The sequence below is a fragment of the Theropithecus gelada genome, chromosome 18 (genome assembly GCF_003255815.1).
Source record: "Theropithecus gelada isolate Dixy chromosome 18, Tgel_1.0, whole genome shotgun sequence".
Taxonomy (NCBI): Eukaryota; Metazoa; Chordata; class Mammalia; order Primates; family Cercopithecidae; genus Theropithecus; species Theropithecus gelada.
The window spans coordinates 1,719,592-1,742,746 of NC_037686.1; the positions used below are offsets into that span (position 1 = coordinate 1,719,592).

The following is a 23,155-nucleotide window of genomic DNA, read 5'->3' on the forward strand; positions in this document are numbered from 1 at the left end:
TTTCCAGTCCGCACACGCAGTTCTGGAAGGAATGCCTTCTTTGGCCAGCACTCTTTCCTGCAATATGTTCCTCTCTTAACACATCTGGAGGCTTTTGCCTTACACCCTGGAAATTGTTTTCTTGAGGAATATTTCAATTCTGGTATCCTCTAATCTGTACGTTTTCTTCTCATGACCATTTTCCTATGCCTCATCTTTTCTACATGAGCTACAATTTGCTTTCTGGAAATTCCTTGTTGACTTTTTTTTTTTTTTAAAAGAAAGAACTCACAACCAGATATGCACCATGATTCTTTCTGCTGTTGGGAAATTAGACCTTCGTGCAAGAGTTCCACTAAGTGGTTTGAGTTTATTGTTGCAGTGACGGAAGCAGTTTATCTCTGCAGGGGGAAGCGTGCTGGCTTTCGCCGTGTAAGAATAAATATGCACTAATTAATTCTGTACAAGACACAACATCATTTGAAGTCTGCTACTTTTTTAAAGCTCCATATTCACTGTAATAGTTTCCTTTTTGGAAATTATTTATTAGTTGTTTTCTGTTTATATGAGGAAAACAAAACAAAACAAAACCAGCAAGAAGTGGATTCTTATTTCAGTTGATTAAAAAAAACACTGTACACTGTATCGAAACAATCAGTTTTCTATTTCATGCAAAAAAGCAAAATAAGGAGTATTCTTAAAATGACTTTGCAGGATGTGCTTTATTTTAAGTCAGCCCTGAACCCAAACTACACAGGATCAATTTTTGACATATTCTAGTCCATTCAGTGATTCTTCTCAGAAACTGTATCTTAATATGGAATGAAAACTACATTTCAATCATAAATTTTTCATGCTACATTGTTATTTAATGAAGAGGTTGTATTACCAATAATAATAATTTAAGAAAAGGCCATTTTTATTTCCCCAAGCTCAATATACATATTTCTTTCATAATTATGAACTTAAAAAACCCGTCTCAGATGTAAAAATGTGAATTGGAATATGTAAACTCTTTGATATACCTGAAAAACAGGAAGGAAAATGTCACATACTGGAAAAACCATTGCCTTAAATCATGGAAATGGGAAAAAGCACATTGAGGGACAGGGAAGGCAGAAGAGCGGTCCTGACCTCAGTTATTAAAGAGTTACAAAGTATTCCAGGTCCCACTGGGCTGGCCTTTTTACTCTTCTGCCTCACGTCGGTTTGCACGGGAGACCGCAGCCCTCCAGAATGGTTCCCCTCATTGAAGCCGGTCACTGCTGGACCACAACAAAGCAGGTGTCCACACCATTTGTTTTGCTGCTTTTTTTTTTTTTTTTTTTTTTTTTTTTTCCTGAGAAGTCACTGGTGTTTAATGGAAAGGTATCTTATTAGTCCTTGGTTAAGATAAGGCAGTAAGAGTATCACTAATGTTATGTTTTTGCTTAGAACGAGGCTGATCCTTCCACTGGCATCTTCATGGGCAATTAGTTCCCTCTCTTTTGCCCCTAGAAACACAGGTAGGAGCTGTCTGCTCCCTATTGCTGTTGCATATTCTGAGGGTGTTGAAGGCTCATCTAGTCTCATCACAGCAGCTTCCCCAGTGGGGATGGAGTGCTGTATATTGCATTGTAGCATCTCTCCAGGAAGGGCACGGGCCCACAGAGGAAAACACAGGCATCTTTCCTTCTGACTCCTCTTCTGTTTCTCTTAGGGACGGGGCCCATACATGATTCCTTCACATGGTCAATCAGAATGCAAGACACTGTTGACTAAAACATAAAGCAAGTAGCCCTGATTTCAGAGAAATGGAGTTACAAATAACATTTTCAACAGTGCCTTAACTTGCAAGATAGCTTTTACTGCAAAAGGATGTCAGCTCCTTTTGTCTACCTGTCAGAAGAGAAACAAATCATTTCCATTGAACTAGAAATGCTTAGCTCTTATGAGAATATTGTGCTTTTAAAAAAAATTCAAATGTTAACATTATTTGCAGTCTGTGTTCTAAGGTTTCAATTTGTTTTTTCTCTAGTCCATTTGATCATTGTCTCTGGTGAGCGATACAGGAATATTAATTTGGCATAGAGATCTTCTTCTAGTTCCAGTTCTCCTGTCTCTCGAACTAAAAAAATATCTGTGCACAACTTCAAAATTCGATCCACATTTGGAAGCTCTTCAAACATGATGGAGTGAGAAATCCCACTGAAGAATTCTCGGACAAATTTCCCAATCACAAGCACAACGGAAGCATATAATCCCATAATACTGAAAAAAACCAGTAAGTAGAAATTGCATATAGCAGTTAAATATAGTTAATAAAGCATGTCTAAAAGAAAAAAATATTATTTTGTCTCAAATTCCATAGAAGAAAGAAGCATATCAAATCTCACATTTTTTCCCTTTGGTTAAAAAGGTGACTTTTTATAATAGAATTATTATAAATAGAAAATAGAATTATGTATTACAGAACTGTTAGACTTGAAAAATAAAAGTCCTTTGCAATCTCACATTCTGGAAATAATCAATGCTAACCGTTTCATGTATGGATTTTAGGTGGTTTTACTGCATACATTAAATGCATAAATCATATATTTGGTAGAAATGTGATTATATATGATTTTCTGTGGCAGGCTCCTTTCTTTTTAGCAATGCTGTCTCTCAGATACTGTCTCTCAGATTAATTTTTTATAAAATTCTGGGTGAAAATCATTTCTTATGAGGCTAACTTTGAGAAATATAATATTTTATATTTGTGTCTTGTGGGGATGTGCGTGTCCTAGGATTTAAGCATCAGAACATGATGCGATGGTTCAGAAGTTCAAAAGTGGGATGTCTGATAGATCAATCTGCTAAAGATTAGAAGGAAATCTAAGCAGAAAAGTGGCATTTCTATGCCAGTTTCTAAATGTAAACACTGGATTGCATTAAACTGTGCCATAACAGGAAGACGTGGAGTAAAGAAGCCATATGCCTGGGCTGTGTGAGTCACACTGGGCATTTTGATCTCTTTGGGACTCTGGTGCCTAATTTTTTGAAATGAAGGGCCAAGGACGTGTGCATTTTAATACTGCAGCTCTAAAATTAGTGAATTCTAAGAAGACAAAAGGCTTCCCACTCTCAACTTTATATGATACAGAAGTAGACTCTTGTAACTGTGAAGTGTTCAATGAGTCCTTACCCATAACCAGCCAGGAACCCCAGACTTGGGGGACTGACTTTGTCATTGAAGACCACCAGTTCCAGGGCCTGAGAGTTCGGATTGTATATTCTGTTTCCAGTCAGGTTGAGAACCCACCACTCACTGTTAAATTTAGTTGTATTGTCTCTGGACAAAATGATGGTTATATCCATGAAATTATTTTCTGGAAGGGTAGAAACACAAAATCAAGTCAGCATGAGAATTTTAGGATTTAATGCAAAAATGTTTTCAGATGGCAAAATCTGGTTACTAACTGTAGCCTACGGTTCCAGGATGAAAAGGATGCATGGACATGCTAAAAGTGGGAATGGACAAGGAAGAGTGGGTCTGGGTATCTCAGTGATTTTTCCTTTTCAGTGAGAGAGGTCAGCTGCTGTTGCTACATGGGCATGGCAGCAAAACCACAGGGCAAAAGTGGAGGATCCACCACCTGAGCAGCTGAGCTGGTAATCCCAAATGACTCTGTAGACACTTAAAAACCCACATCGCTGACTTGTGATTGAATCAACCAGTCCATTCATATTAGCAGCATCTGTTGAATGTCTCATGGGAGGAAGGCACTCAATTAAGTGCTAAAGGGCTCCAAAATTGCATATAACATTGTTCCTTATCTCCATGGGAAAAGACTATGTACATGAGCACAATTTATGAGCACATGACAGCCACCATAGGACCAGCATTGACAAGGTCTGTTGGCTTAGAGACACCACTTCTGGATAGTATGCTCCATGGGTGCCTCACAGAGCAGATAACTTCCGAGCTGAGATTTGCCAAGTGAGAACTTCAGTAGGTGAAGTTGGGTGAGGAGGGAAGCTCATTTCAGGCAGGGTGATGGGACACAGCTCAGCAAATCTCTGAGAACCATAATGTCGGGTCAATGATTACTTTTATTGGAGTTCAGGGTGAATGCAAACGAGTTGTAAAAGATACAGTAAAAAGCCTGTAGTGACATTGTATAGGTCTTTTTAAGAAGATTCCACTCCTGCCAACAATACTGGTGCTTCCCCTGAGAAACATGGTGGTGACTATAAACTAAACTCTGTGATGGTGGGAGCCACATCAGCATCATTTCATACTGAATTCCTAGATCATGGGTGTCCAATCTTTTGGCTTCCCTGGGCCACACTGGAAGAAGAAGAATTGCCTTGGGTCATGTAGGAAATATACTAACACTAAGGATAGCTTATGAGCTAAAAAAAAATCATACAAACAAATCTCATAATGTTTTAAGAAAGTTTACGGATTTGTGTTGGGCCATATTCAACACTGTCCTGGGTCACAGGCAGCCCATGGGATGCGGGTTGGACAAGCTTGTCCTAGATGGTAGGAATCCAAGAATGGTACTTGACAAAAAATGTCTATGGCATGGAAGGATGAATCAATGAAGAAGAGTAAGGCACAGTATGATCCTGATAGAGCCAAAGTCCTTATCAAGGAAGAAGGCGAACCATGCAGAACACACAGGAACAGGACGAATGTTGGTTCTGAAGTCGGGAGACAGCTGTAAGGAGGAAACACAGGAACCTGCAGCACAGAGTCACCTCGGGAAGAGCTTGTGGAGGGACAGAATTATTTCATGGGGAATGACTGATTGTTGAGCAATCTGCATGCCCAGATGAAACATTTCTACAACTATTCCTGACTGAAAGGGAAATAGCAAATTTCTTAATGCGTCTTGCAAATACCTTGCAAGAGATACTTATTTACTGCTGAGGAAGAAACATGTGTGATATGGAGCCTGGCCTTTTGCCCATCCCCAGGGCCCTCCACTGGGCCTCTACCAGGCCAATCTCTGTGTGGCTTTCCAACTCTTCACTTATGTCTGCGTCTTTCTAGCTAAACACAGCAGCACGGAGCCCAGGCTCCAGTGCCTGGCCTATTGCCTACTGTGTAGTGAACGGCCCATGTTGGAGAATGAATGAATGTGTGCCAGATAACTGCACTGGTTTTCCACGTTGTCCAGATCTATACATCTGCTTCTGGTTCAAGTCATGGAATCAAGCAATTCTTGATAATTAATAGAATCCAGAAACATGAATTTATACCATCCAAGTTATATTGGGAAAATTAAATCACTAAAGTGCCTCTAGAGATACTTACTAATCCTTGGGCAGAATCAAGTGCATTTCATGCTATCTTTTTATTGTTCTTATTGTGAGGGGCAGACATATTTAACAATGTATGAGGCAGTTTCCTGTCAGCAATCTGGCTGCTAATAGAAACAAGTCTATAATCTGATGAATCAGTACTATAAGAAACTTGCTGTGAATTTAAGTCAATCAAGTTTCATATCAATGAAAAAGAGAAAATGAAGAATGTGGGTCCCAACTGAATGAGTGACTCCTTTGGGCTAGTGAAGGCAGGCAGAGGTTTTATACGTCTTGTCACACAGGAAGAGATAACTAAAAAGTAGTTTGATGAAGGCCCAAACACACACTGTTGAAATTGAATAAAACTAGGATTGAAAACAATTCTGAAACAAATTTTTCTCATTCTTACCAGATAAAAGTTGCTTTATAGGTTTTGAGTTAGAATCACTAGGTGCTTTCACATAATATGGATAAATCTTTTCTATGGTCCTGTACATTAAGAAAAAAAAAGATATAATTACATTTTAATTGTTTTACCCACTAAAATTGATTTTTTATTGTTATTGTTGACCTTGTATCACCAAATAATGGTGAAAATTTCATATATCTGTACAATGTGTAGACATCATAATTTATGGGTTCCTATTACAATCAAAACTCTCTGATGTGGAGCAAATTCACTGAGCTTTATCCGGATCTGCATGTAAGTCTGTACAACAAACTCGGTGCTGGCTTACAAACAGCCACAGGCCTTTTCCAAATTCTGCAGCTTGTTTCTGAAGCTAAGGGGCACTCTTTCTTACTAGGATCCTCTAATTCTTATCCATACCATTGAGCACACTTCGTATTTTAATTTTTAGATTTTCAAACATATCTATAATCAGGCTGATATGGTTTGACTGTGTCCCCACCCAAATATCATCTTGAACTGTAGCTCCCATAATCCCCATGTGTCATGGCAGGGACTGGTGGGAGACAAGTGGATGATGGGGGCAGGTTTTCCTCCATCATCATGCTGTTCTCGTGATAGTGAATAAGTCTCATGAAATCTGATGGTTTTATAAAGGTCAGTTCCCCTGCACACGCTCCCTTGCCCATCGCCATGTAAGATGTGCCTTTGCTCCTCCTTTGCCTTCCGCTATGATTGTGTGGCCTCCCCAGCCATGTGGAACTGTGAGTCAATTCAACCTCTTTCCTTTGTAAATTACCCAATCTCAGGTAAGTCTTTATTAGCAGTATGAGAATGGACTAATACACAAGTAGACTACATGAACTGATCTAGAGGGGAGTGAGAAGTGAAGAGAGATGGTGGCCTGGACCTCGAGTGACCTCTGCCTCCCACAAGCCCAGTGCCTTGAATACATTCTTGAGTAGACACGCCTTCTCATCTGGGAAGTGATGGGAAAGGATCTGACAATCTCCAAGGGCCCTTCAACTTTAGTGAGTTGCAAAACATATCTCAGTCTGGGAATACTTCTAAGGCCTGCACCCTGGTGATCTGTATATTCCATGCATTACAATGGGGCCAGGGCAGTCTGAAAGACAAAACTGGGGGCATCACTGGTGGATGCCTGAACTATTATGTTTAGCGGTTTTAGATCCGTATCATTTTTTTCTTGCTAGTTCATATATTAGAATCTAAACTATCAGCTTGCATCTGTTGGAAGTGGAGTACTTAAGTGGCAGGATAATATTTTGAGATATATAATTTTTTTTTCCCCAAATTTCCTTTTACCCTTTGTACTCCTTAACCCTGTATGCTCTACCCCCATTCAGAGACCCAGGGGCAGGAATAATACTAGAAAAGGGTCTCACAGGGTCTTTGCCTGGCTTTTGGTGATTATGGTCAGATAAGAGCAAGGTTTGTCATCCAGAGATGAGATCAATACTTTTTGGGCCAGGTGGACAGAGAGTGGGAGGAGAATGTGCTTGACACTGGTGGCTCCCCAAGAAGGAACCTTGAGCCCACCTCCTTCCACTGAGGGTGAACGAGTGAAGTGGGTGCCCACGATCAGGTGGCAGACACGAATGACAAGAGGCTTGGGTCATTTTAGTGCAGTCCCATGTCGCATTCCTGAATAGGGCCCTTAGAGGCACCAAGAGCCCAGTACCCCCAGGGGCGAATGAGGTACCACTGGGCACATATTATATTGGGTCAGGTGAACCCAGGTGGACCTGCCGGAGCTCCCACACCTCCAAATTGCATAAGAATCAGCATGATGATTTCTAGTGTGCCTCAGAATGGGTCCCAATAGCTGAGGGAGACAGCTACTCTGCGGACTAAAGACAGAACTGGAAGAATAATGTCTCTCTCAATGGAAGCCCAGCAGGCCAGCACTTTCCATGCACTGATGAGCTTCCTGGAGCCTGGCACCATACAAACCCTCATTCATTCGTTCTTTATTATTTACTTGTTTATTTATTTTTCAGATGGAGTCTCGCTCTGTTGGCCAGGCTGGAGTGCAGTGGCTCGATCTTGGCTCACTGCAACTTCTGCCTCAAGGGTTCAAGCGATTCTCATGCCTCAGCCTCCCGAGTAGTTGGGATCATAGGTGTGCCCCACCACACTTAGCTAATCTTTGTATGTTCAGTAGAGACAGGGTTTCACCATGTTGGTCAGGCTGGTCTTGAACTCCCGACCTCAGGGCATCCACCTGTCTCAGCCTCCCAAAATGCTGGGATTATAGGCATAAGCCACCGTGCTTGGCCCAAACCCTCATTCAGAACATAGACATAACCCTGGGGACAGTGGACAGAAAACTCCAAAGCTGAGATTAAGTTTCTTTAATCTTGCAAAATGGGGCCTCCAAATAGAAATTAACTTTGTGTTACCAAAGAATGAAGTTGCATTCCTCATACACATGAATCTGTAGATGGACATTTTGGATCAGCTGCATATACCTAACAAAGCTCTATTAGTAAGAAAAATAAACTTACACTGGTGTTTTTGAACTTTCTGTGCTGTTGCCCGCTATCATTTTAGCGATATTCTTTCGAGTAATATTTTTAAGAGGAAAAGAAAGCTTATCTGTTGCTATTTCCGATTTTGCACCCAGACTTAAGTTTCTGCAAAGAAAAAAAAAGCTTAATGTCAATGATTATTAAGAAGTCTGGAAAAGAGATTTACAACATATTTAACTCTTAAATTGATTAATGTCACCATGCTTTCATTGGGTGCACAATTGTCAATCCCGACCCTTTCAGCCCACTTCACCTCAATGCTCAGCTTCTTAGACAATTGAGTTAATAGAGCCCAAGGAGGCCACGAACACTTTTAAAACAGAGTCGAAGGTGAGAAAGAGGAGGAATCTGCTGATCAAAAGAGAACCCATCTTGATGTTTTAATATGAGTTTATAAAATATTCTTTTATCAACCCAATGATGTTAGTCTCCACGATGATAAACAGACTCCATGTGTTAAAAAGAATATTCAGTCAGAAATTGAATTTTAATTGTTTTGTTGGTTTCTATTTTTTTGGTAGCTCTTTAAAGAAAAGGCTAGAAAGTAAATTTTTGGTAATTTATACAGAGTTGGACATGAATTTGGGACACTGAAAAGGAGAAAATGGGATTGACAGAGTTCTTTACATTCTGAACAGCCCCACTTTGAATTTTTAAAAACTATTTCCTTGTAAATTTTAGATGCTAGAAGGCATTGTTCTGTAACTGTCATGCTTCTTTCTTAATTCTAACAAGTCGGTCTCATGGACCCAAATGAACCTACTATTTGCCTGCCCAAATAAGCTTGCGTAGGGTTCTAAATCTCAAAACCGTGATGAAAGAACTAAGTTAATCAACTGGTGTATTATGTTGAGGTTCCCAAAACTGCATCACTAAACTATTGGGCTTTGGATGCAGTATTTGGATGTGAGAACTTCTGCTGAGATATGCGCTTTCTACCAACACAAGGAAAAACAAAGCAGGGCCACGTGCGGGCCACGGGCTCGGGCTGGGCAGAGGGAACTCTCAGGAAGTCTCTCCCTTCGGAGACAGCCGAGCTGCCCTCACATCTCACACTTGGGAAGCGGGTCAGGCAGGGCTTCCCCAGTATCGGTGGAATGCAAGTGACCATCTGGGCCTCCAGAGGCTGCAATTTCTTTTTCTTTCTTTCTTTTCTTTTCTTTTTTTTTTGAGACGAAATCTTGCTCTGTCACTCAGGCTGGAGTGCAGTGGCATGATCTCAGCTCACTGCAACCTCTGCCTCCCTGGTTCCAGCAATTCTCCTGCCTCAGCCTCCTGAGTAGCTGGGATTACAGGTGTGTGCTACTACCTTCTGGCTAATTTTTGTATTTTTAGTAAAGACGGAGTTTCGCCATGTTGGCCAGGCTGGTCTCAAACTCCTGGCCTCAAGTGATCTGCCCACCTCGGTCTCCCAAAGTGACAGGATTACAGGTGTTAGCCACCGCAATCGGCCTGAAATTTCTTTATCATTAAGACCAAACTTCAGCCTTTCGTGGAAGTTGTAAAATTCACCCAGACTGTTTCATTTTGTAAATCATCACCTTGCCTCTCTTCTCTCTACCTCTCTTTCTTGCTCACAGAACTCACTGCCAGCCTCTCTTTAAAAACTAAAGTTATTATCTAGAATAATCCAACATTAAAATATGAAATTTATTTGGATTTCAGTTTAAAAGGACCAGGATATTGATTTTTTGGAGATTTATAGTTACATTCAAATTTTTTTTTGCATTGAAAAAAATTTTAGATTTTCTGAAAACCACATATTAATTTAAATCGACTTTCAAATCACTTGATGCTCTGCCTTCATTTCTTAGTGTTTATATGAAAGCACGTGGTCAGTTCTCTCTGCATTAGAGCTAGGCTTTCTGTCTCCAGTGGGCATCGTTCACTTCCTTTTCCACGGAAGATTATGGACAGTGAAATGTAAGATGCATGAGGAAAATCTAAGTGGAGAGGCTCCCTGTGGTAGATTTATAATAGTGATGTAAGTGATGCACGAGGGAGGTGTTCAGAGTAATACTCTTTTGCATTATAGTAAGAAACATTTGAAATTTAAGTGTTGTTTCACCAATTGTACATTAAGGTAATAAAATACAATGGATTTTTAAATGCAAAAATAAACAACAACAACAACAAACCCCAAAACCAAAAAACTAAAGTTAGCTAAAAACAACAAAAAAGGAAAACTAAGAAGTTCTTAGTCTGGTTAGTGATTCCTAGGCAAGTCATTATTTAATAAACAAAAATGTTAGCTTTGGCATTGAAGGTAAGTTCCCAAGGCTGTAATGACAAAGTAAGATCCACATTAATCTAAAGTTTCCATTCTTCCATCCCACCACACCCTCCATCCCCCAACTCCATGTTTAGACTGGGGGAAGGGATAAATTATGCATGGAAATACAGTAACTACCTCTGAATACTCCATGAAAAAACAACAGAGAAGCTACTATTGGGGTCCAGGAGTTCGTGTATCATTTTCTGCTTACTGGGTGGGCTGATGGTCCACAAAGAATTTGAGTTTCCTTCCAGTTCTGCTACTGTTATGTCTTCTTTTTCATAATTTTCCAGAAATTGCATAGCACCCTGTATGTGCACAAATGCACATGCATAAATAGATTATATGCATCATGCTGTATAAAGAAAGCAGTTACTCTTCCTTTTAACCGGCAGTATGAAAAAGGTTTCTCCCTTTGAAGGGAATATTTTTATAATGGATGGTCTTGAGTGTTCCATCGCACTAATTTGGCTTCCTTACCCACAGGTATGGGCAGTTTCCAGTTACATTACCCAATCCCGGTGGTTGCTACCATCAATACAGCTGTGGAATCATTCCAGTTAAATGATAAAGGAAAAACAGATAATTTAGTGTCATTTTTCCTTTCCACTAAAAAGGAAATTTATCACCTATCGGGGAATGTCCCTCTCACGAGAGAGACCAAACTTAATCTGCTCAGGACATCCCAACCCTCTCTGAAGAACTGCTCATTGTTCCAGATTAGTGTTGACCGTGTGCATTATAGGTGACAATTTACAGAGGAGAGAAGCATCTCCTTCCTATTCACTCTCTTCAATAAAAAAAACCATTTGTAAGACAAATTTTAATGATGAGGATTATGTTATATTATTAAAAGTGTGGAATATAGACAAGAGAATAACATCAGCCATCATCCTGCTACCAGAACATCATCATTGTTTTAAGTTTTAGGGGACGTATTTCTTATTTTTTGTAATTTAAAAAATAATAGCCTTTTTAAAATTTATGTTTTAGCTTGAGAAATTGTCATGTCATTTATAGTCTCTGTAATGAATTTTTTAATTACAAAATAAGTTGCTTAGAAAATCTTTGGACAACATGGCACGTAAATAAAATGGAAAGTAGAAGCTCTTTCTCCCATTATGACCACTCTAGGGTATGCAGTGCTAATCAAATTCATTTCATATATCTGCCTTAATTTCCTCAACCAGCTCCTGTTTGCTGAGCCGCAAATTGCCTCCAGTTCTGCTAATACAGAGAATGCACTCATAAGCCAGTGCCTAGATAGAGCTTTCTCATATTCTGAATTACTTCTTAGGACAGATTCCCAGAGTAGGCCTACTAGTCAAGAGATGAATATATACCACAGTTTAAAAAGTTGAACAATTTTTAAAATAGATCAATATTTAAATGTTTATTACCACTCATGACATAGACATAACTTCTTAGATTATCAAAGTGAATATGCTGTATGTAACTGATCAACCCTGAAAAGTCCTTCTTCCCACCACCTCAGGCATGGAAAAGCATTAAATGACAACGAGTGAGCTCCCCTAGATGAGAGGTCTTCATAGAAATCTACTATAGGGATTTACTTACGGTGTCCCTAGAAAAAGCTTGTATAAATTTATTAAAGTTCTGCTGGTCCATAACTTTTAACTGGCTTTGTTGGGCACTCATTGTGAAAATAGGCTGGAAAACAAAGAGAACAGTGTTGTCAATATTCCCCAGCTCTTCTCTCCATCCTGAGTCAAAAGAAAAACATTTATGTATGATATTAGCCCATTTATGTAGGATATGTTTATCCCATGACAAATGGCATCCGAGATCTCTTTTTGGAGGGATTATTCCCGTGCTCAAGACCAGAGGGGAACTAGTCTCTCAACGTCTTCGGCACCTCATTTCATACATCACGTGTTTGCTGAGCAGTCAGAATACAGATAGGACAGCGGGGTTGGCAGCTCATAACTAAATACCCTACTAAATACCCTATCTATCATAAAGGAGTGTGGCTTGGGGCAAGGCTCTGGTAGGCGGGGTGTGCACAGAGATCACCTGATACCCTCCCAGGGTAATTGTGACGGAGACGTCCAGGGGCTGGTTGATGACCCCAGCCACAGATTTGATCAAAGACATGAAGAGAAGAGGAAACCAGACGATGCAGATGAGCAGGACGATGATCATTCCTCCCATGCCATACTTCACCACTTTCTTCTTCTTCTGGCCCCGCGGCTGAGGGTATCTCTGCAACAGAGAGTTCAGACAAGGCTCAGGCTCGGGTGCTTTCCCGCAGGCAGCGGGATTAGGGAATGGCGAGTGCTCTTATTGCGGTGCTGGGAACATGGATTTGGCCCTGAATCTTCTCTGTTTGCTCTGAAATGGGGATAGCAACCTTGTCCCAATCTCGAAACGAAGTTAGGTAGTGATGTGAAACTGTCCTGAGGTCGCTCCAGCACCCCCTGGTGGTTCCACAGGGGCCAACAGGACTTGAGCAGCCTTCTCCCTTCAAGACTGTGGGTGGGTGTTGCTGGTGATGAACTTATGGACCAAGGGATCAAGTATCCGGCCGAATGAACCTTCTGGTTTTAAGGGATTATGCGAGAGAAAGATACTTTACTTTCAATTCCTGAATATTTAAAATCTGTGCCTTTCAATTGACCCTTCCCTGCCCTTGGAGGGTGGAAAACCATGATTTTTAATTTAATTAATGATACGTGTTCTTAAAGACAATGTTGTTCGAGTCCTAAAGTAAGATTTGTATGGGACAGGCGCAGTGGCTCATGCCTGTAATCCCAGCACTTTGGGAGGCTGAGGCGGGCGGATCACGAGGTCAGGAGATGGAGACCATCCTGGCTAACATGGTGAAACCCCGTCTCTACTAAAAACACAAAAAACTAGCTGGGAGTGGTGGCAGGTGCCTATAGTCCCAGCTACTCAGGAGGCTGAGACAGGAGAATGGTGTGAATCCGGGAGGCGGAGCTTGCAGTGAGCTGAGATGGCGCCACTGCACTTCAGCCTGGGTGACAGAGCAAGACTCTGTCTCAAAAAAAAAAAAAAAAAGATTTGTATGATGAGAAAAGCCCCCTCTGGGTGCTGGCTTCAGGGAATGGGGAGGGGCAGGTGCGTGCTGCAGGGTCTCACTCTCCTACGGGAGCCCGTGCACCGGTAAGGCTGGGGGTGCTTCTGTTTGCTTTAATAGAGATTCATGAAGGACCCACTAAGCCCCCTGCTTAGAGACTATGGACAAGGGGAAGTTGGAGCTGTGCTGTCTGGCATTGAAGCTGTTCCTGTTCTACATGTGTGTTCTTACTTCAGTGTTGCTGCTCCATGACCTCTGTCCTTTCAGCGTTACCCCTCAGGCCAAGGTACATGCAGAACATGGGGTCAACCCCACTCCCCGACGTGGCAGTGTGATTTATCTTCAGGAGGGTTCCATTCGTTTCAGCAGATTAAGATAAGGAAAAATAATCTACCATTTACCCATAGGCACTAGCCGCACATTACAAACCAGGAGAGAGGCCTGGGAGTCAGTACAGGACATGACTACAGTGGCTTTTACAACCCATAAACACAGAGACCACAGTACAACAGTCCCCATCACTGTAACGCTGAAATTCCCAGGGAAAGCTGCAGAACACACCAGGAATGACACAGAGGAGCCTTTTTCGAGGAGGGTATTTTGAGATGAGAGAGAAAGACATTTCATGCCACCCCAGCTAATGTTTGTTGGGTATTTCTATTGCTCTTATGCAACTGACTCTTCTTTCATATATTAAACTTTTGAGAAGTGCAATAAATAATAGTAATCTAGACATATTTAAACCTTAATATTCAACCTAGTAGAATAAGCAGATATTTGCACTTCAATTTTCTTTGCACAAAGAGGTTAAATTGTCCATCCCTCTTCAAAAAGTGAGTCAGAAGTAAGCATGACTCCAAGCCACCACCAGCCCCACTTTTCTCTACAACATCACATTCTTTTCTGCTCCCAAAGGAGCCATTTAAGAGTTTTTGGGATATATCAAGCAATATACCATTTTTAACAAATAACTACAATACGATGTCTCCAAAAGAAGAAACATCTGGATGCTATTGATGACTATGGCGGCAGTAAGTCTAAAATTCCCAACTCTAGTTGGTTGGAAATCACTGGGACGTTTATAGGTTGAGATAGTTTTGCCTCATGCCTTCATTGTGAGCAGAAGCTCACATTCATCTTAAAACCAGCCTGTATCTAAGAGAAGTAGACAGGAATAAGGCACACCTCCTGGTTTCTTACCTTCTCCGACTCCCGCCAACACTTCAGGATGAATATGTGGGCATAGATGTCCTCCACACAGATCCAGCTGGACAGGCTCAAGGTCGTGTCTGTCCACACCCAGTCCATCACTGCCCTCAGCTCAGTCAAAAAGGGCACGAGGCGAAAGCTAGCAGGAAACACATCTCATCAGAGAGACATTCGTAGGTGGCCCCCACCACCCTGCTCACCCGGGAGCTCAAGCAGTTCCTTACTGCTTTAACCTCATAACTCAGAAAAAGTTCTCCTGGTGACCCTTTCAGTAAAACCCAACTTGGAACACAACTGCTTTTCATTATAAGTGGAATCTATGGATTTGCATTTTTTCATTCTTTTCTCTTTCTCTGATTATCATAACCAACTGGGATCTCACTTTTAAATATGTGTGAAGGTGACTCAGCTTCTTTCCTATTTATTTGTTCATGTTACGAGACTCTTGGCCACGGGGTGCTGAGTGACTGTGGCTCTGCTGCTGGATGAGTGAAGCAGGGGTGGTGCACCTGGTAGGTTAAAGATGAGGGCAAACGGATGAAGGCAGAGGGAGGAGGAGAGGTTGTGGGGAGCCAGGGTGTGAGGCCCCTCAGCCGCAGGACTTGCTGGAGTACCAAGTTGATGGTCTTGGCTCAGCCTCTGTGGTTCAGTTGTGTTCAGAAGGGATTGGCCTGGGCTCCTCCAGGTTCTGAAGAATTTTCCTTGTCTCTTGACTGATGCAGAACATCTCCCAGCCTGGAGAACCTGGGTTCTCCCAGGGCCCTCACAGCAGTGTGGATCGCCCCTCAGCAATTCTCCCCTAGGCTGCCTCAGCCCTGTCACGTGAATATAAACCCAATCCCCGGAAGAGACATCAGGCCCAGTCACAGGCTAGCACTGTGTGAAACACGACCCTTCGGCGCTTCACAGCAGCTGAGGGCACTCAACACCTCTTCTGTCTGGGGCTGAGGAGAAGCCAGCAGTGCCACGGACTGCCTCACTTTTTACGCTGTGGTTTAGTTTGCGAGAGAACAGAGGGGAGATGCTACCGCTGAACTTGTCACATAAAACAGCACATGTGCTTTGAGTAGTTAACTTACTACATGAGCACACAGGTCATGGCATTCAGGTTGGTGTTTGCCAGAAAGAATGCCCCTCTTCAATGGAGGAACTTACTGCATACAAAAAATTCTAAGGATAATTTGAAATTCCCAAGGTATTTGGAATAGTCCAGGCTCCAAATATTGTGTTCTGTTGTGCCCAGAAGCATATAAATACTTACAGATCATGTATCCCTAGTTTTCATTCTCAAATATTACCACAGTAATTGTGCAGGATCCTAACCCATGTGGATGAATGTAGAACAGCACCCGGACAGGCTTGTGGCAATTAAACATAGAAAGGTGTTTCAAGAGGCATCCCTGTTCCTTTGCCAGCATTGTAAGAGTTCCACAATGATTCCCACTGCTGAATTCGTCCTCTCCCCCTTCCCTCTCAGGTGGGAAACAAAATGCCTTTCCAACGCTATTCTTCCCCCATCAGTGACTGTGACAATGCAGAGCGTCCCTACCCTTGGAATAAGAAGAGGTTGACGTAATTGTAGCTCTTGGTGAGGAAGTTCCCCAGGACTCGCGTTGGGTAGCCGCAGCGGATCTGGTAAGCAGACAACCCGAAGTAAACACACTTCACGAAGTACCAAAGCTGGGCAACCAGGTTCTGGCTGAATTTCCTAAAATGTAAAAGTACAGAAAGTGAAGAAATGAAATTCTCGTCTGAAACAAAAGGATGGCAGTGTTGAATTCAAACAACAGGCCAACAGAATTTCCCCTTCATCGCTCAAACTCAATTCTAATAAACTGTCTACACATAGTGGATGACTTCAAAGGCAAAAGGTGGGATTAAAAAATTCGATAATTAAAGCGATTTCCTGTGAATGGTGCCTTCAATCTGTCTTATACCATTGTTTAGGCCATAATTAAAATAAATTATTAAGCGAATTTACCGATAAAAATTTTCTCACTATGTAGATGACACAGTTACTGTAGTTCAAATTAGGCTCCTGAAAGAAAAAATCTATATACATTATATATGAGATATATTAAAAAAATATAAACACACACACACACACACATATATATAGAGAGAGAGAGAAAGAGAGAGAGAGAGAGGATCCATAATTTGGAGTATGTAGGAGAAAGAATTCTGATAGGTGGACTCTCAATTTCTTTTTATTACACATTATAAAAATAGGTAATTGATTAAAAACTCTGGAAACCCCTGGATTTGGTTCCAGTTCTGTCTGTATGTTATGGGGTATGTTTTCCAAGCCATCATTTCTCAAGACATCAGTGTCTTCATTTGACAATTCTTCCTAGTTCTGCAAATCTATAACTCCATGACCTAACCTTTATTTATTTTTAAAGATTTCATCAACGATACAGATGGTAGTCTTTTCTCCAGGTGAATAGTGAAGAGACATAGTATTGAATAGTTCAAGACTGCTAGCACAAGCTTGAAAAAAAAATAGTAGAATTAAATTTCACACTAGAAAAAAAATTTGGAATATAATTTCAAAGAATGATGAGCTATAGGACCACTTTAAACTTTGGATAAATGTAGCATTCTCCAAATGTCTTAAACATAGTCAGTACAAATTTTAAAAAGGAAATAAAAAGAAAACTTTTGACTTGGTGAGCGTTTGGTATAATCTTCTCTGTCCTTAAAATTAAGATCTATACTTGAAGGTTTTGATACAAGCAGCGTATTTCTCTCTGTGCCATATTTTGGATTTGTCTTCTCCCTCCTTCCCTCCCTCCCTCCCTTCCTTCCTTTCCTTTCCTTTTCTCTCTCTCTCTTGCCCACACCCCCACGGAGATACTTAATGGTTCCAGCACCATTTGCATTTGTTGAAAAGACTGTTCTGTCTTCACTGGATGGCCTTTGCACCTTCCCTACATCAGCTGAATTGGGACTGTGGGTCCACTACTTCTGGACTCTGTTCTGTTCCACTGTTCTGTTCGTCTGAATCTCGAGGCTACACCTCACTGCTTGATCATCACAGCTTTATAATAATGCTTGAGGTCAGGAAGAATAAGTGCTCCAATACTGTTCTTTTTCAAAGTTATTTCAGTTCTTCGAGATCTTCTGCAATTCCATATGAATTTTTATCAGCTTACCAAATTCTACCAAAAAATCTTGCTGGAATTTTGATGTGCACTGCGGTCAATCTATAGATCAATTTGGGGAGAAATTGTATCTCCCAAAATTCATGAGAAATTCACAAGTATTTTGATGCATGAACTTAAGTCTTCTTGATTTATTTAGGCCTTCTTTAATTTCTCTCAGCCATGCGTTTTATATTTTCATTGTAAAAATCTTGTACATGTTTTATCATATTTATCCCTAAATATGATAGTTTTTTGTATTTTCAGTGGTATTGTAAATAATATTCTTAAAAATTCAAATTATTGAGCATTTATTGCTTGCATATAAAAATACAATTGAGTTTCGTATGTTTGTTTTGTATCCACAAACTTCCAAAGTTCATTTATAACTTCTGACAGCCTTATTGTAGATTCCACCAGATTTTCTATATAGACTGTCATATCTGCTGCATGGTTTTACTTCTCGCTTTCCAATCTGGATTTTGTGTGTGTGTGACTGAGTCTCACTCTGTCGCCCAAGCTGGAGTGCAGCGGCGCGATCTCAGCTCACTGCAACTTCTGCCTCCAGGGTTCAAGCGATTCTCCTGCCTCAGCCTCCTGAGTAGCTGGGTAGCTGGGACTATAGGTGCGCAACACCACATATGGCTTTTTTTTTTTTTTCTTTTTCTTTTTTTTGTAGAGATGGGGTTTCACCATATTGGCCAGGCTGGTTTGGTCTCTAACTCCTGACCTCGCGATCCTCCTGGCCCAGCCTCCTAAATGCTGGGATTACAGGCTTGAGTCACCATGCCCAACCCAATCTGGATGTCTTTTATTTTTACTTATTTTGCTGGCCTGGGATTAGGATCTAGTATCACCATTCACTGGCTGAATGACTTTGGGGAGATCACTTTTCTTTCTGGGGTGTATCTATCTTAATCTGCAAAATTAGATAATAGGCTTGGAAAGCGTTTTAAGATGTCTTTCTTCTCTGAAATTAACAGTTTCTGTGAGGGTTGGTGAAGAAAGCCGACATGATGTTGTTAAACATCAGAAAAAGTATTTAAGTTCATCATTCAGATACTTCAGGTGTTGAATTTGGTTTATTTCTCTGATTTAAGAGGGGCAGATATAATTAAATATTTGTACTGAAAAATATATTTTATGTATTCTATTTTAAATACCAACAAATAATATTCACAAAACTCTCCTGAAAAAAATTATAATATTTGTACAAGCAGTGGCCTTCATCTGAATTATTATTACAGCCTGGGCTATATTTAATCTCCCAATATATGGTGTGGAATGGAGAACTTATTGGGCTATTGTGTATCCTCTGGGTAACAATCCTTTATTTATTTACTTCTACTGTAGACTCAGGAAAAAGTATCCTAATTCTACTTTCCTTTAAAAATATCTGCATTGTCATCATTTATTATTATAAAGCAATAATTCTTATACTGAAATCGAAACGTCAGAACCTATACACTCAGACAAAAGCAGCCATTAGGCTCTGGCTACTGTTAGAAACAATTTGGATTTTCTTAATAGAAATTACACTTCAACTGGTTTATTTATAAGCCACATACGTAAAATCCATTTTTTTCATTACTTTCTATTCATACTTCCCAAATCATATTAACCTGCCTGTTTGATAATGTTATTCATAAGACTTGGCTACAAATGACTCGGAGGTGTGATCAAAAGATCAAATTTACTGTTAAGCATGAAGACTTTTCAGAGATACTTGAGGATGTTTAAAATAGTACATCATTGACCGGGCACAGTGGCTCATGCCTGCAATCCTAGTACTTTGGGAGGTCCAGGCAGGAGGATTGCTTGAGGCCATGCCTTTGAGACCAGCCTGGGTAACATAGTGAGACCTCATCTCTACAAAAAATGAAAATAAAAAATAGTCAGGAGTGGTGATGTGCACCTGTATCCCCAGCTGGTCTGGAGGCTGAGGTGGGAGGACTGCTTGAGCCCAGGAGTTCACGGTTGCAATGAGCTATGATCATGTCACTGCCCTCTAGCCTGGGAGACAGAGTGAGATTTTGTCCCTAAAAACAATAAATAAAAAAAAAAAAAAAAAAAAAAGCTAGCATGTCGTAATCTGGGAGCACAGTTCCAGAGGAGACTTTCAGAGCCACAGCAGATGACAGCAGCTTCACTGGATTAGGTACGTGGCTCCCCAGGCCAGTGACGAAGAGTTGTAGTTTGCTTGTGTACATAAAATCAGATATGCTTATTAAAAATTTCTATTCCTACTACATCATATGGACGGGGCCACATTCACCTTCTGCGGAGCCTTTTCTTTCGTAGCCTGACAGAGCAGACACTTCCCATTTACAAAACTCCACTGTGTTTTTCTTTGCCGACCTGAGCGGATCGTTTGTTCACGCATGAGCACCAACAGTCATAAGCACTGTTTCGCCTGGAGGCGTGGGGTGGGAGATGGTCTATAGAGAAGTGTCATCTGAACAGCGATCTGGAGCGTAAGGAGGAAGTAGACTTTGGGTTGGAGGCGGGGGAGGAGGCTCAGAGGGAGCAGAGCTTGGAGATGCCAGGCATACTGGGGAACTGTAGGTCAACACCCTTTCCTTAGGGTTCTAGGAGAGGGAAGCACAGTGGCCACTTTGAAGGATCTTACCAGCCCTTTCCTGACAGCTTCTGGCCGCCCTGACCAGCAGCACTAGTTGTATTAACAGCAGCAGAGTCCAGCAGGATGGGTCCGCCTGCTTCTCTTACCATGAGCTGAGACACTGCTTGGTGCTTTCAAACCCCGCTGCAGTTAACCCCCACCAGTCTCCTATGCGGAGACTCTATCATCTGCTCCCCATCCCGCTCCCTCTATCTCTTCTTCTATCCATTAAGCAGCCTCCATTTGTTCATCTATTTCTTGCACGACTTAGTCTTGTGCCCTCTCTCCCTCTCAAAAATGCCCCCAAGACCACACTCCACTTTACCTCCACCTCTGCTAAGGTGTAGAGAGAAACACAGCACAAAGACCGTAGGTTTGCTCTGGTCATAAAGGCTGTCACCTTTCTTATTTATAGAAACCTTATTTCTACAAATGTGGATAAAATCTAATTAAAATATTTTTGAGGAATCAGTTCACACTTTAGATTTGCATTGACTGTTGACCCAAACCTTTAGCTTTTCCTACCCGTAGCGCTGCTGTGCCAAGGCTCTGCCTGTGGCGGGCAGTTCTGCTGTGCAATGCACGTGAGTATCACCTCAGGAAACACAGTTGCATGGAGGTGGGCTGGTGCCTGCGGCTTCTGAAGACCTTACCTCTCAGTCACACCAGGTAAGATGAAGAACATCCAGAAGTGAATTCCGAACACAAGAATGACCTGGAAGATGACCTTTCCCAGTACAGTCTTCCTGAGGTAGAGGGCTCGGTCCACCACCATGGTTCCAAACTGAATGAGGACCATCACCAAAAACGGCCCTGGGACCTGGTCCTCTGAGAGTGAAGAGGTGATGTCTGCAGCTGCTGAGTGTTTCTGGGGAAGAGACAACAAGTTCATGCCCAAGAGAGGCAATTCATGGGAAGGAAGGCCATCGCCGTGGGTCAGGGCGGGTGCTGTGGCCTCTCCCCCAACCTACCCCAAAGGCCCAAAAGCCGAAGACAATGATGATGAAGTCCACAGTGTCAGCCAGGAACATGAGCACATACACGTCAGTCACGGCGCTATAGTCCGGGTGGATGAGGTTGTAAAAGAACTGTTTGATGGGCACGTAGATCTGCAGCGTCCTGCAAGATGGAGACCCCCACCCCCAACCCACTTGTTTCAGGAAGGGCAGGATGGCAGAAATGACCAGATACTGCCATCGTGCCATTCCTCCGCATTCTCCTTTCCAGTCAGGTCCCACCTTCCTCTCTCTGCCTCAGGATAGTCCCGCTGTGGACGGCTCCTGTTCTAACGGAGAGTGTATACACGTTTACTGCCAAGATAGATACTGCAGCCCTCTCTGCTGATGGCACCACAACCCTCTCCTCTTGCTTGAAGGATAACAGAACGGTATGATGCCCTGGGAACGAGGTGTTGGGTTTGTAGCCTGATTCAATTGCTCACTACCTGCAAGAACCATGAGCATGCCATGCAACCTCTGTGTTTAGTTTTCTCATCCGTAAAACTGGAGTGATAAGAAGACCTGATGCCTAGGGCCAAGGTGGGAAGTAAAGGAGGGAATGCATGAGGTGCTCACACTTGGAGTGCTTGGTCCGTGTGTGTCTGAACGTGCGATGTCCCTGCTCCTCCTGTTTTAGGGCCTGTGTCCATCATGGCTCCCACATACTGCCCTGGCCTTTTATCTGTGCCTTGTTCTGTGCCTCAGTGCGGTGTCCTGCTGGCTCTCGCTCCTCTGTCTAGCCTTTGCCCTATCTTTGCTCTGGGACCTGCCTTCAGTTCAATGCCACGTTCGGGTGCCACTGGCTCTCCTGCTCTCAGAGTCTCTGTTCAGGGCTCCACTCCCAGCTGGCAGTCCCAGCCCCATGTACCACTTCCATCCCCAGCAGGTGGAGGGGCCTGTGTCGTTTGCTGGGGAACAGGTGTATGGCCACGGACAAAGCACTTCCCCACCATGCACTTCTGTCCCCTTCTCAGGGCAAGAGTGCAGCTCTAAGGCCCTTCCAGCATTGACACTGTAGTCCTCTCAGTCTGGCTGGACTTCCCCTGATAATGCCTAAGAGTACAATCCATGAGCCCTTGAAATGACCCATTTTCTCTGTTTGAATAGAAAAAGCACGTGCATAAATGCAATGGATATAAAATGAATCACGCTTACGGAAACATGATTTTTAAAAACAAGACAAAAAGGGGTAATTTCATTCTGCCTTATACAGGTAACATTTGTGACACGAGAAGTTACTTCTCTGCTCTTTGCCCTTGGTTTATAGGAAATAATAAAGCCCAAAACCATAAAATAAAGCTCACATGCCAAATGTTCTCATGGACTCACTTCTTTATGGTAAAGGCCTTTGCTTTGATTAAATGTTCTTGAAGCTTTTCCATATAAAGTTCCCTTTTGCTTTTTTGCTTAATACTCAAAACGCTGCTTCCTTTCTGACTGCTGTTTCGGGTGCTTGTGCTGCCTAGAAATAAAAAGAGATCAAAGATGGATGGTGAAGCCCGGGGTTTGTTCGCCTAAATATCCCAGAAGCAGCCCTCAGAGCCCACACGGTGGAGGGATAGCGCGGCACTGTTTGGGAGGATGAGTATGCACGGATGCATTTATGAACGACTACTGAGCCCTTTGGGATCTGTCCTC

At 42.0% G+C, this 23,155-nt stretch overlaps 1 protein-coding gene across 2 annotated transcripts in view; it reads right to left on the reverse strand.

Moving 5' to 3' along the window:
• Positions 1 to 682: 682 nt before the first annotated feature.
• PIEZO2 (piezo type mechanosensitive ion channel component 2) overlaps positions 683 to 23,155 on the reverse strand; it is a 462,335-nt gene continuing 439,862 nt past the window's right edge. For both annotated transcript variants that reach the window (XM_025365354.1, XM_025365353.1), the window contains 12 exons: positions 22,847 to 22,979; positions 21,491 to 21,638; positions 21,173 to 21,387; positions 16,306 to 16,464; positions 14,748 to 14,895; positions 12,524 to 12,712; positions 12,068 to 12,160; positions 10,625 to 10,797; positions 8,191 to 8,319; positions 5,663 to 5,742; positions 3,143 to 3,326; positions 683 to 2,229 (listed from right to left, as the gene is read on the reverse strand). In XM_025365354.1, the coding sequence (XP_025221139.1) occupies positions 1,977 to 2,229; positions 3,143 to 3,326; positions 5,663 to 5,742; positions 8,191 to 8,319; positions 10,625 to 10,797; positions 12,068 to 12,160; positions 12,524 to 12,712; positions 14,748 to 14,895; positions 16,306 to 16,464; positions 21,173 to 21,387; positions 21,491 to 21,638; positions 22,847 to 22,979 (1,904 nt within the window). In that variant the 3' untranslated portion in view covers positions 683 to 1,976. The remainder of the gene's footprint in view (positions 2,230 to 3,142; positions 3,327 to 5,662; positions 5,743 to 8,190; positions 8,320 to 10,624; positions 10,798 to 12,067; positions 12,161 to 12,523; positions 12,713 to 14,747; positions 14,896 to 16,305; positions 16,465 to 21,172; positions 21,388 to 21,490; positions 21,639 to 22,846; positions 22,980 to 23,155) is intronic.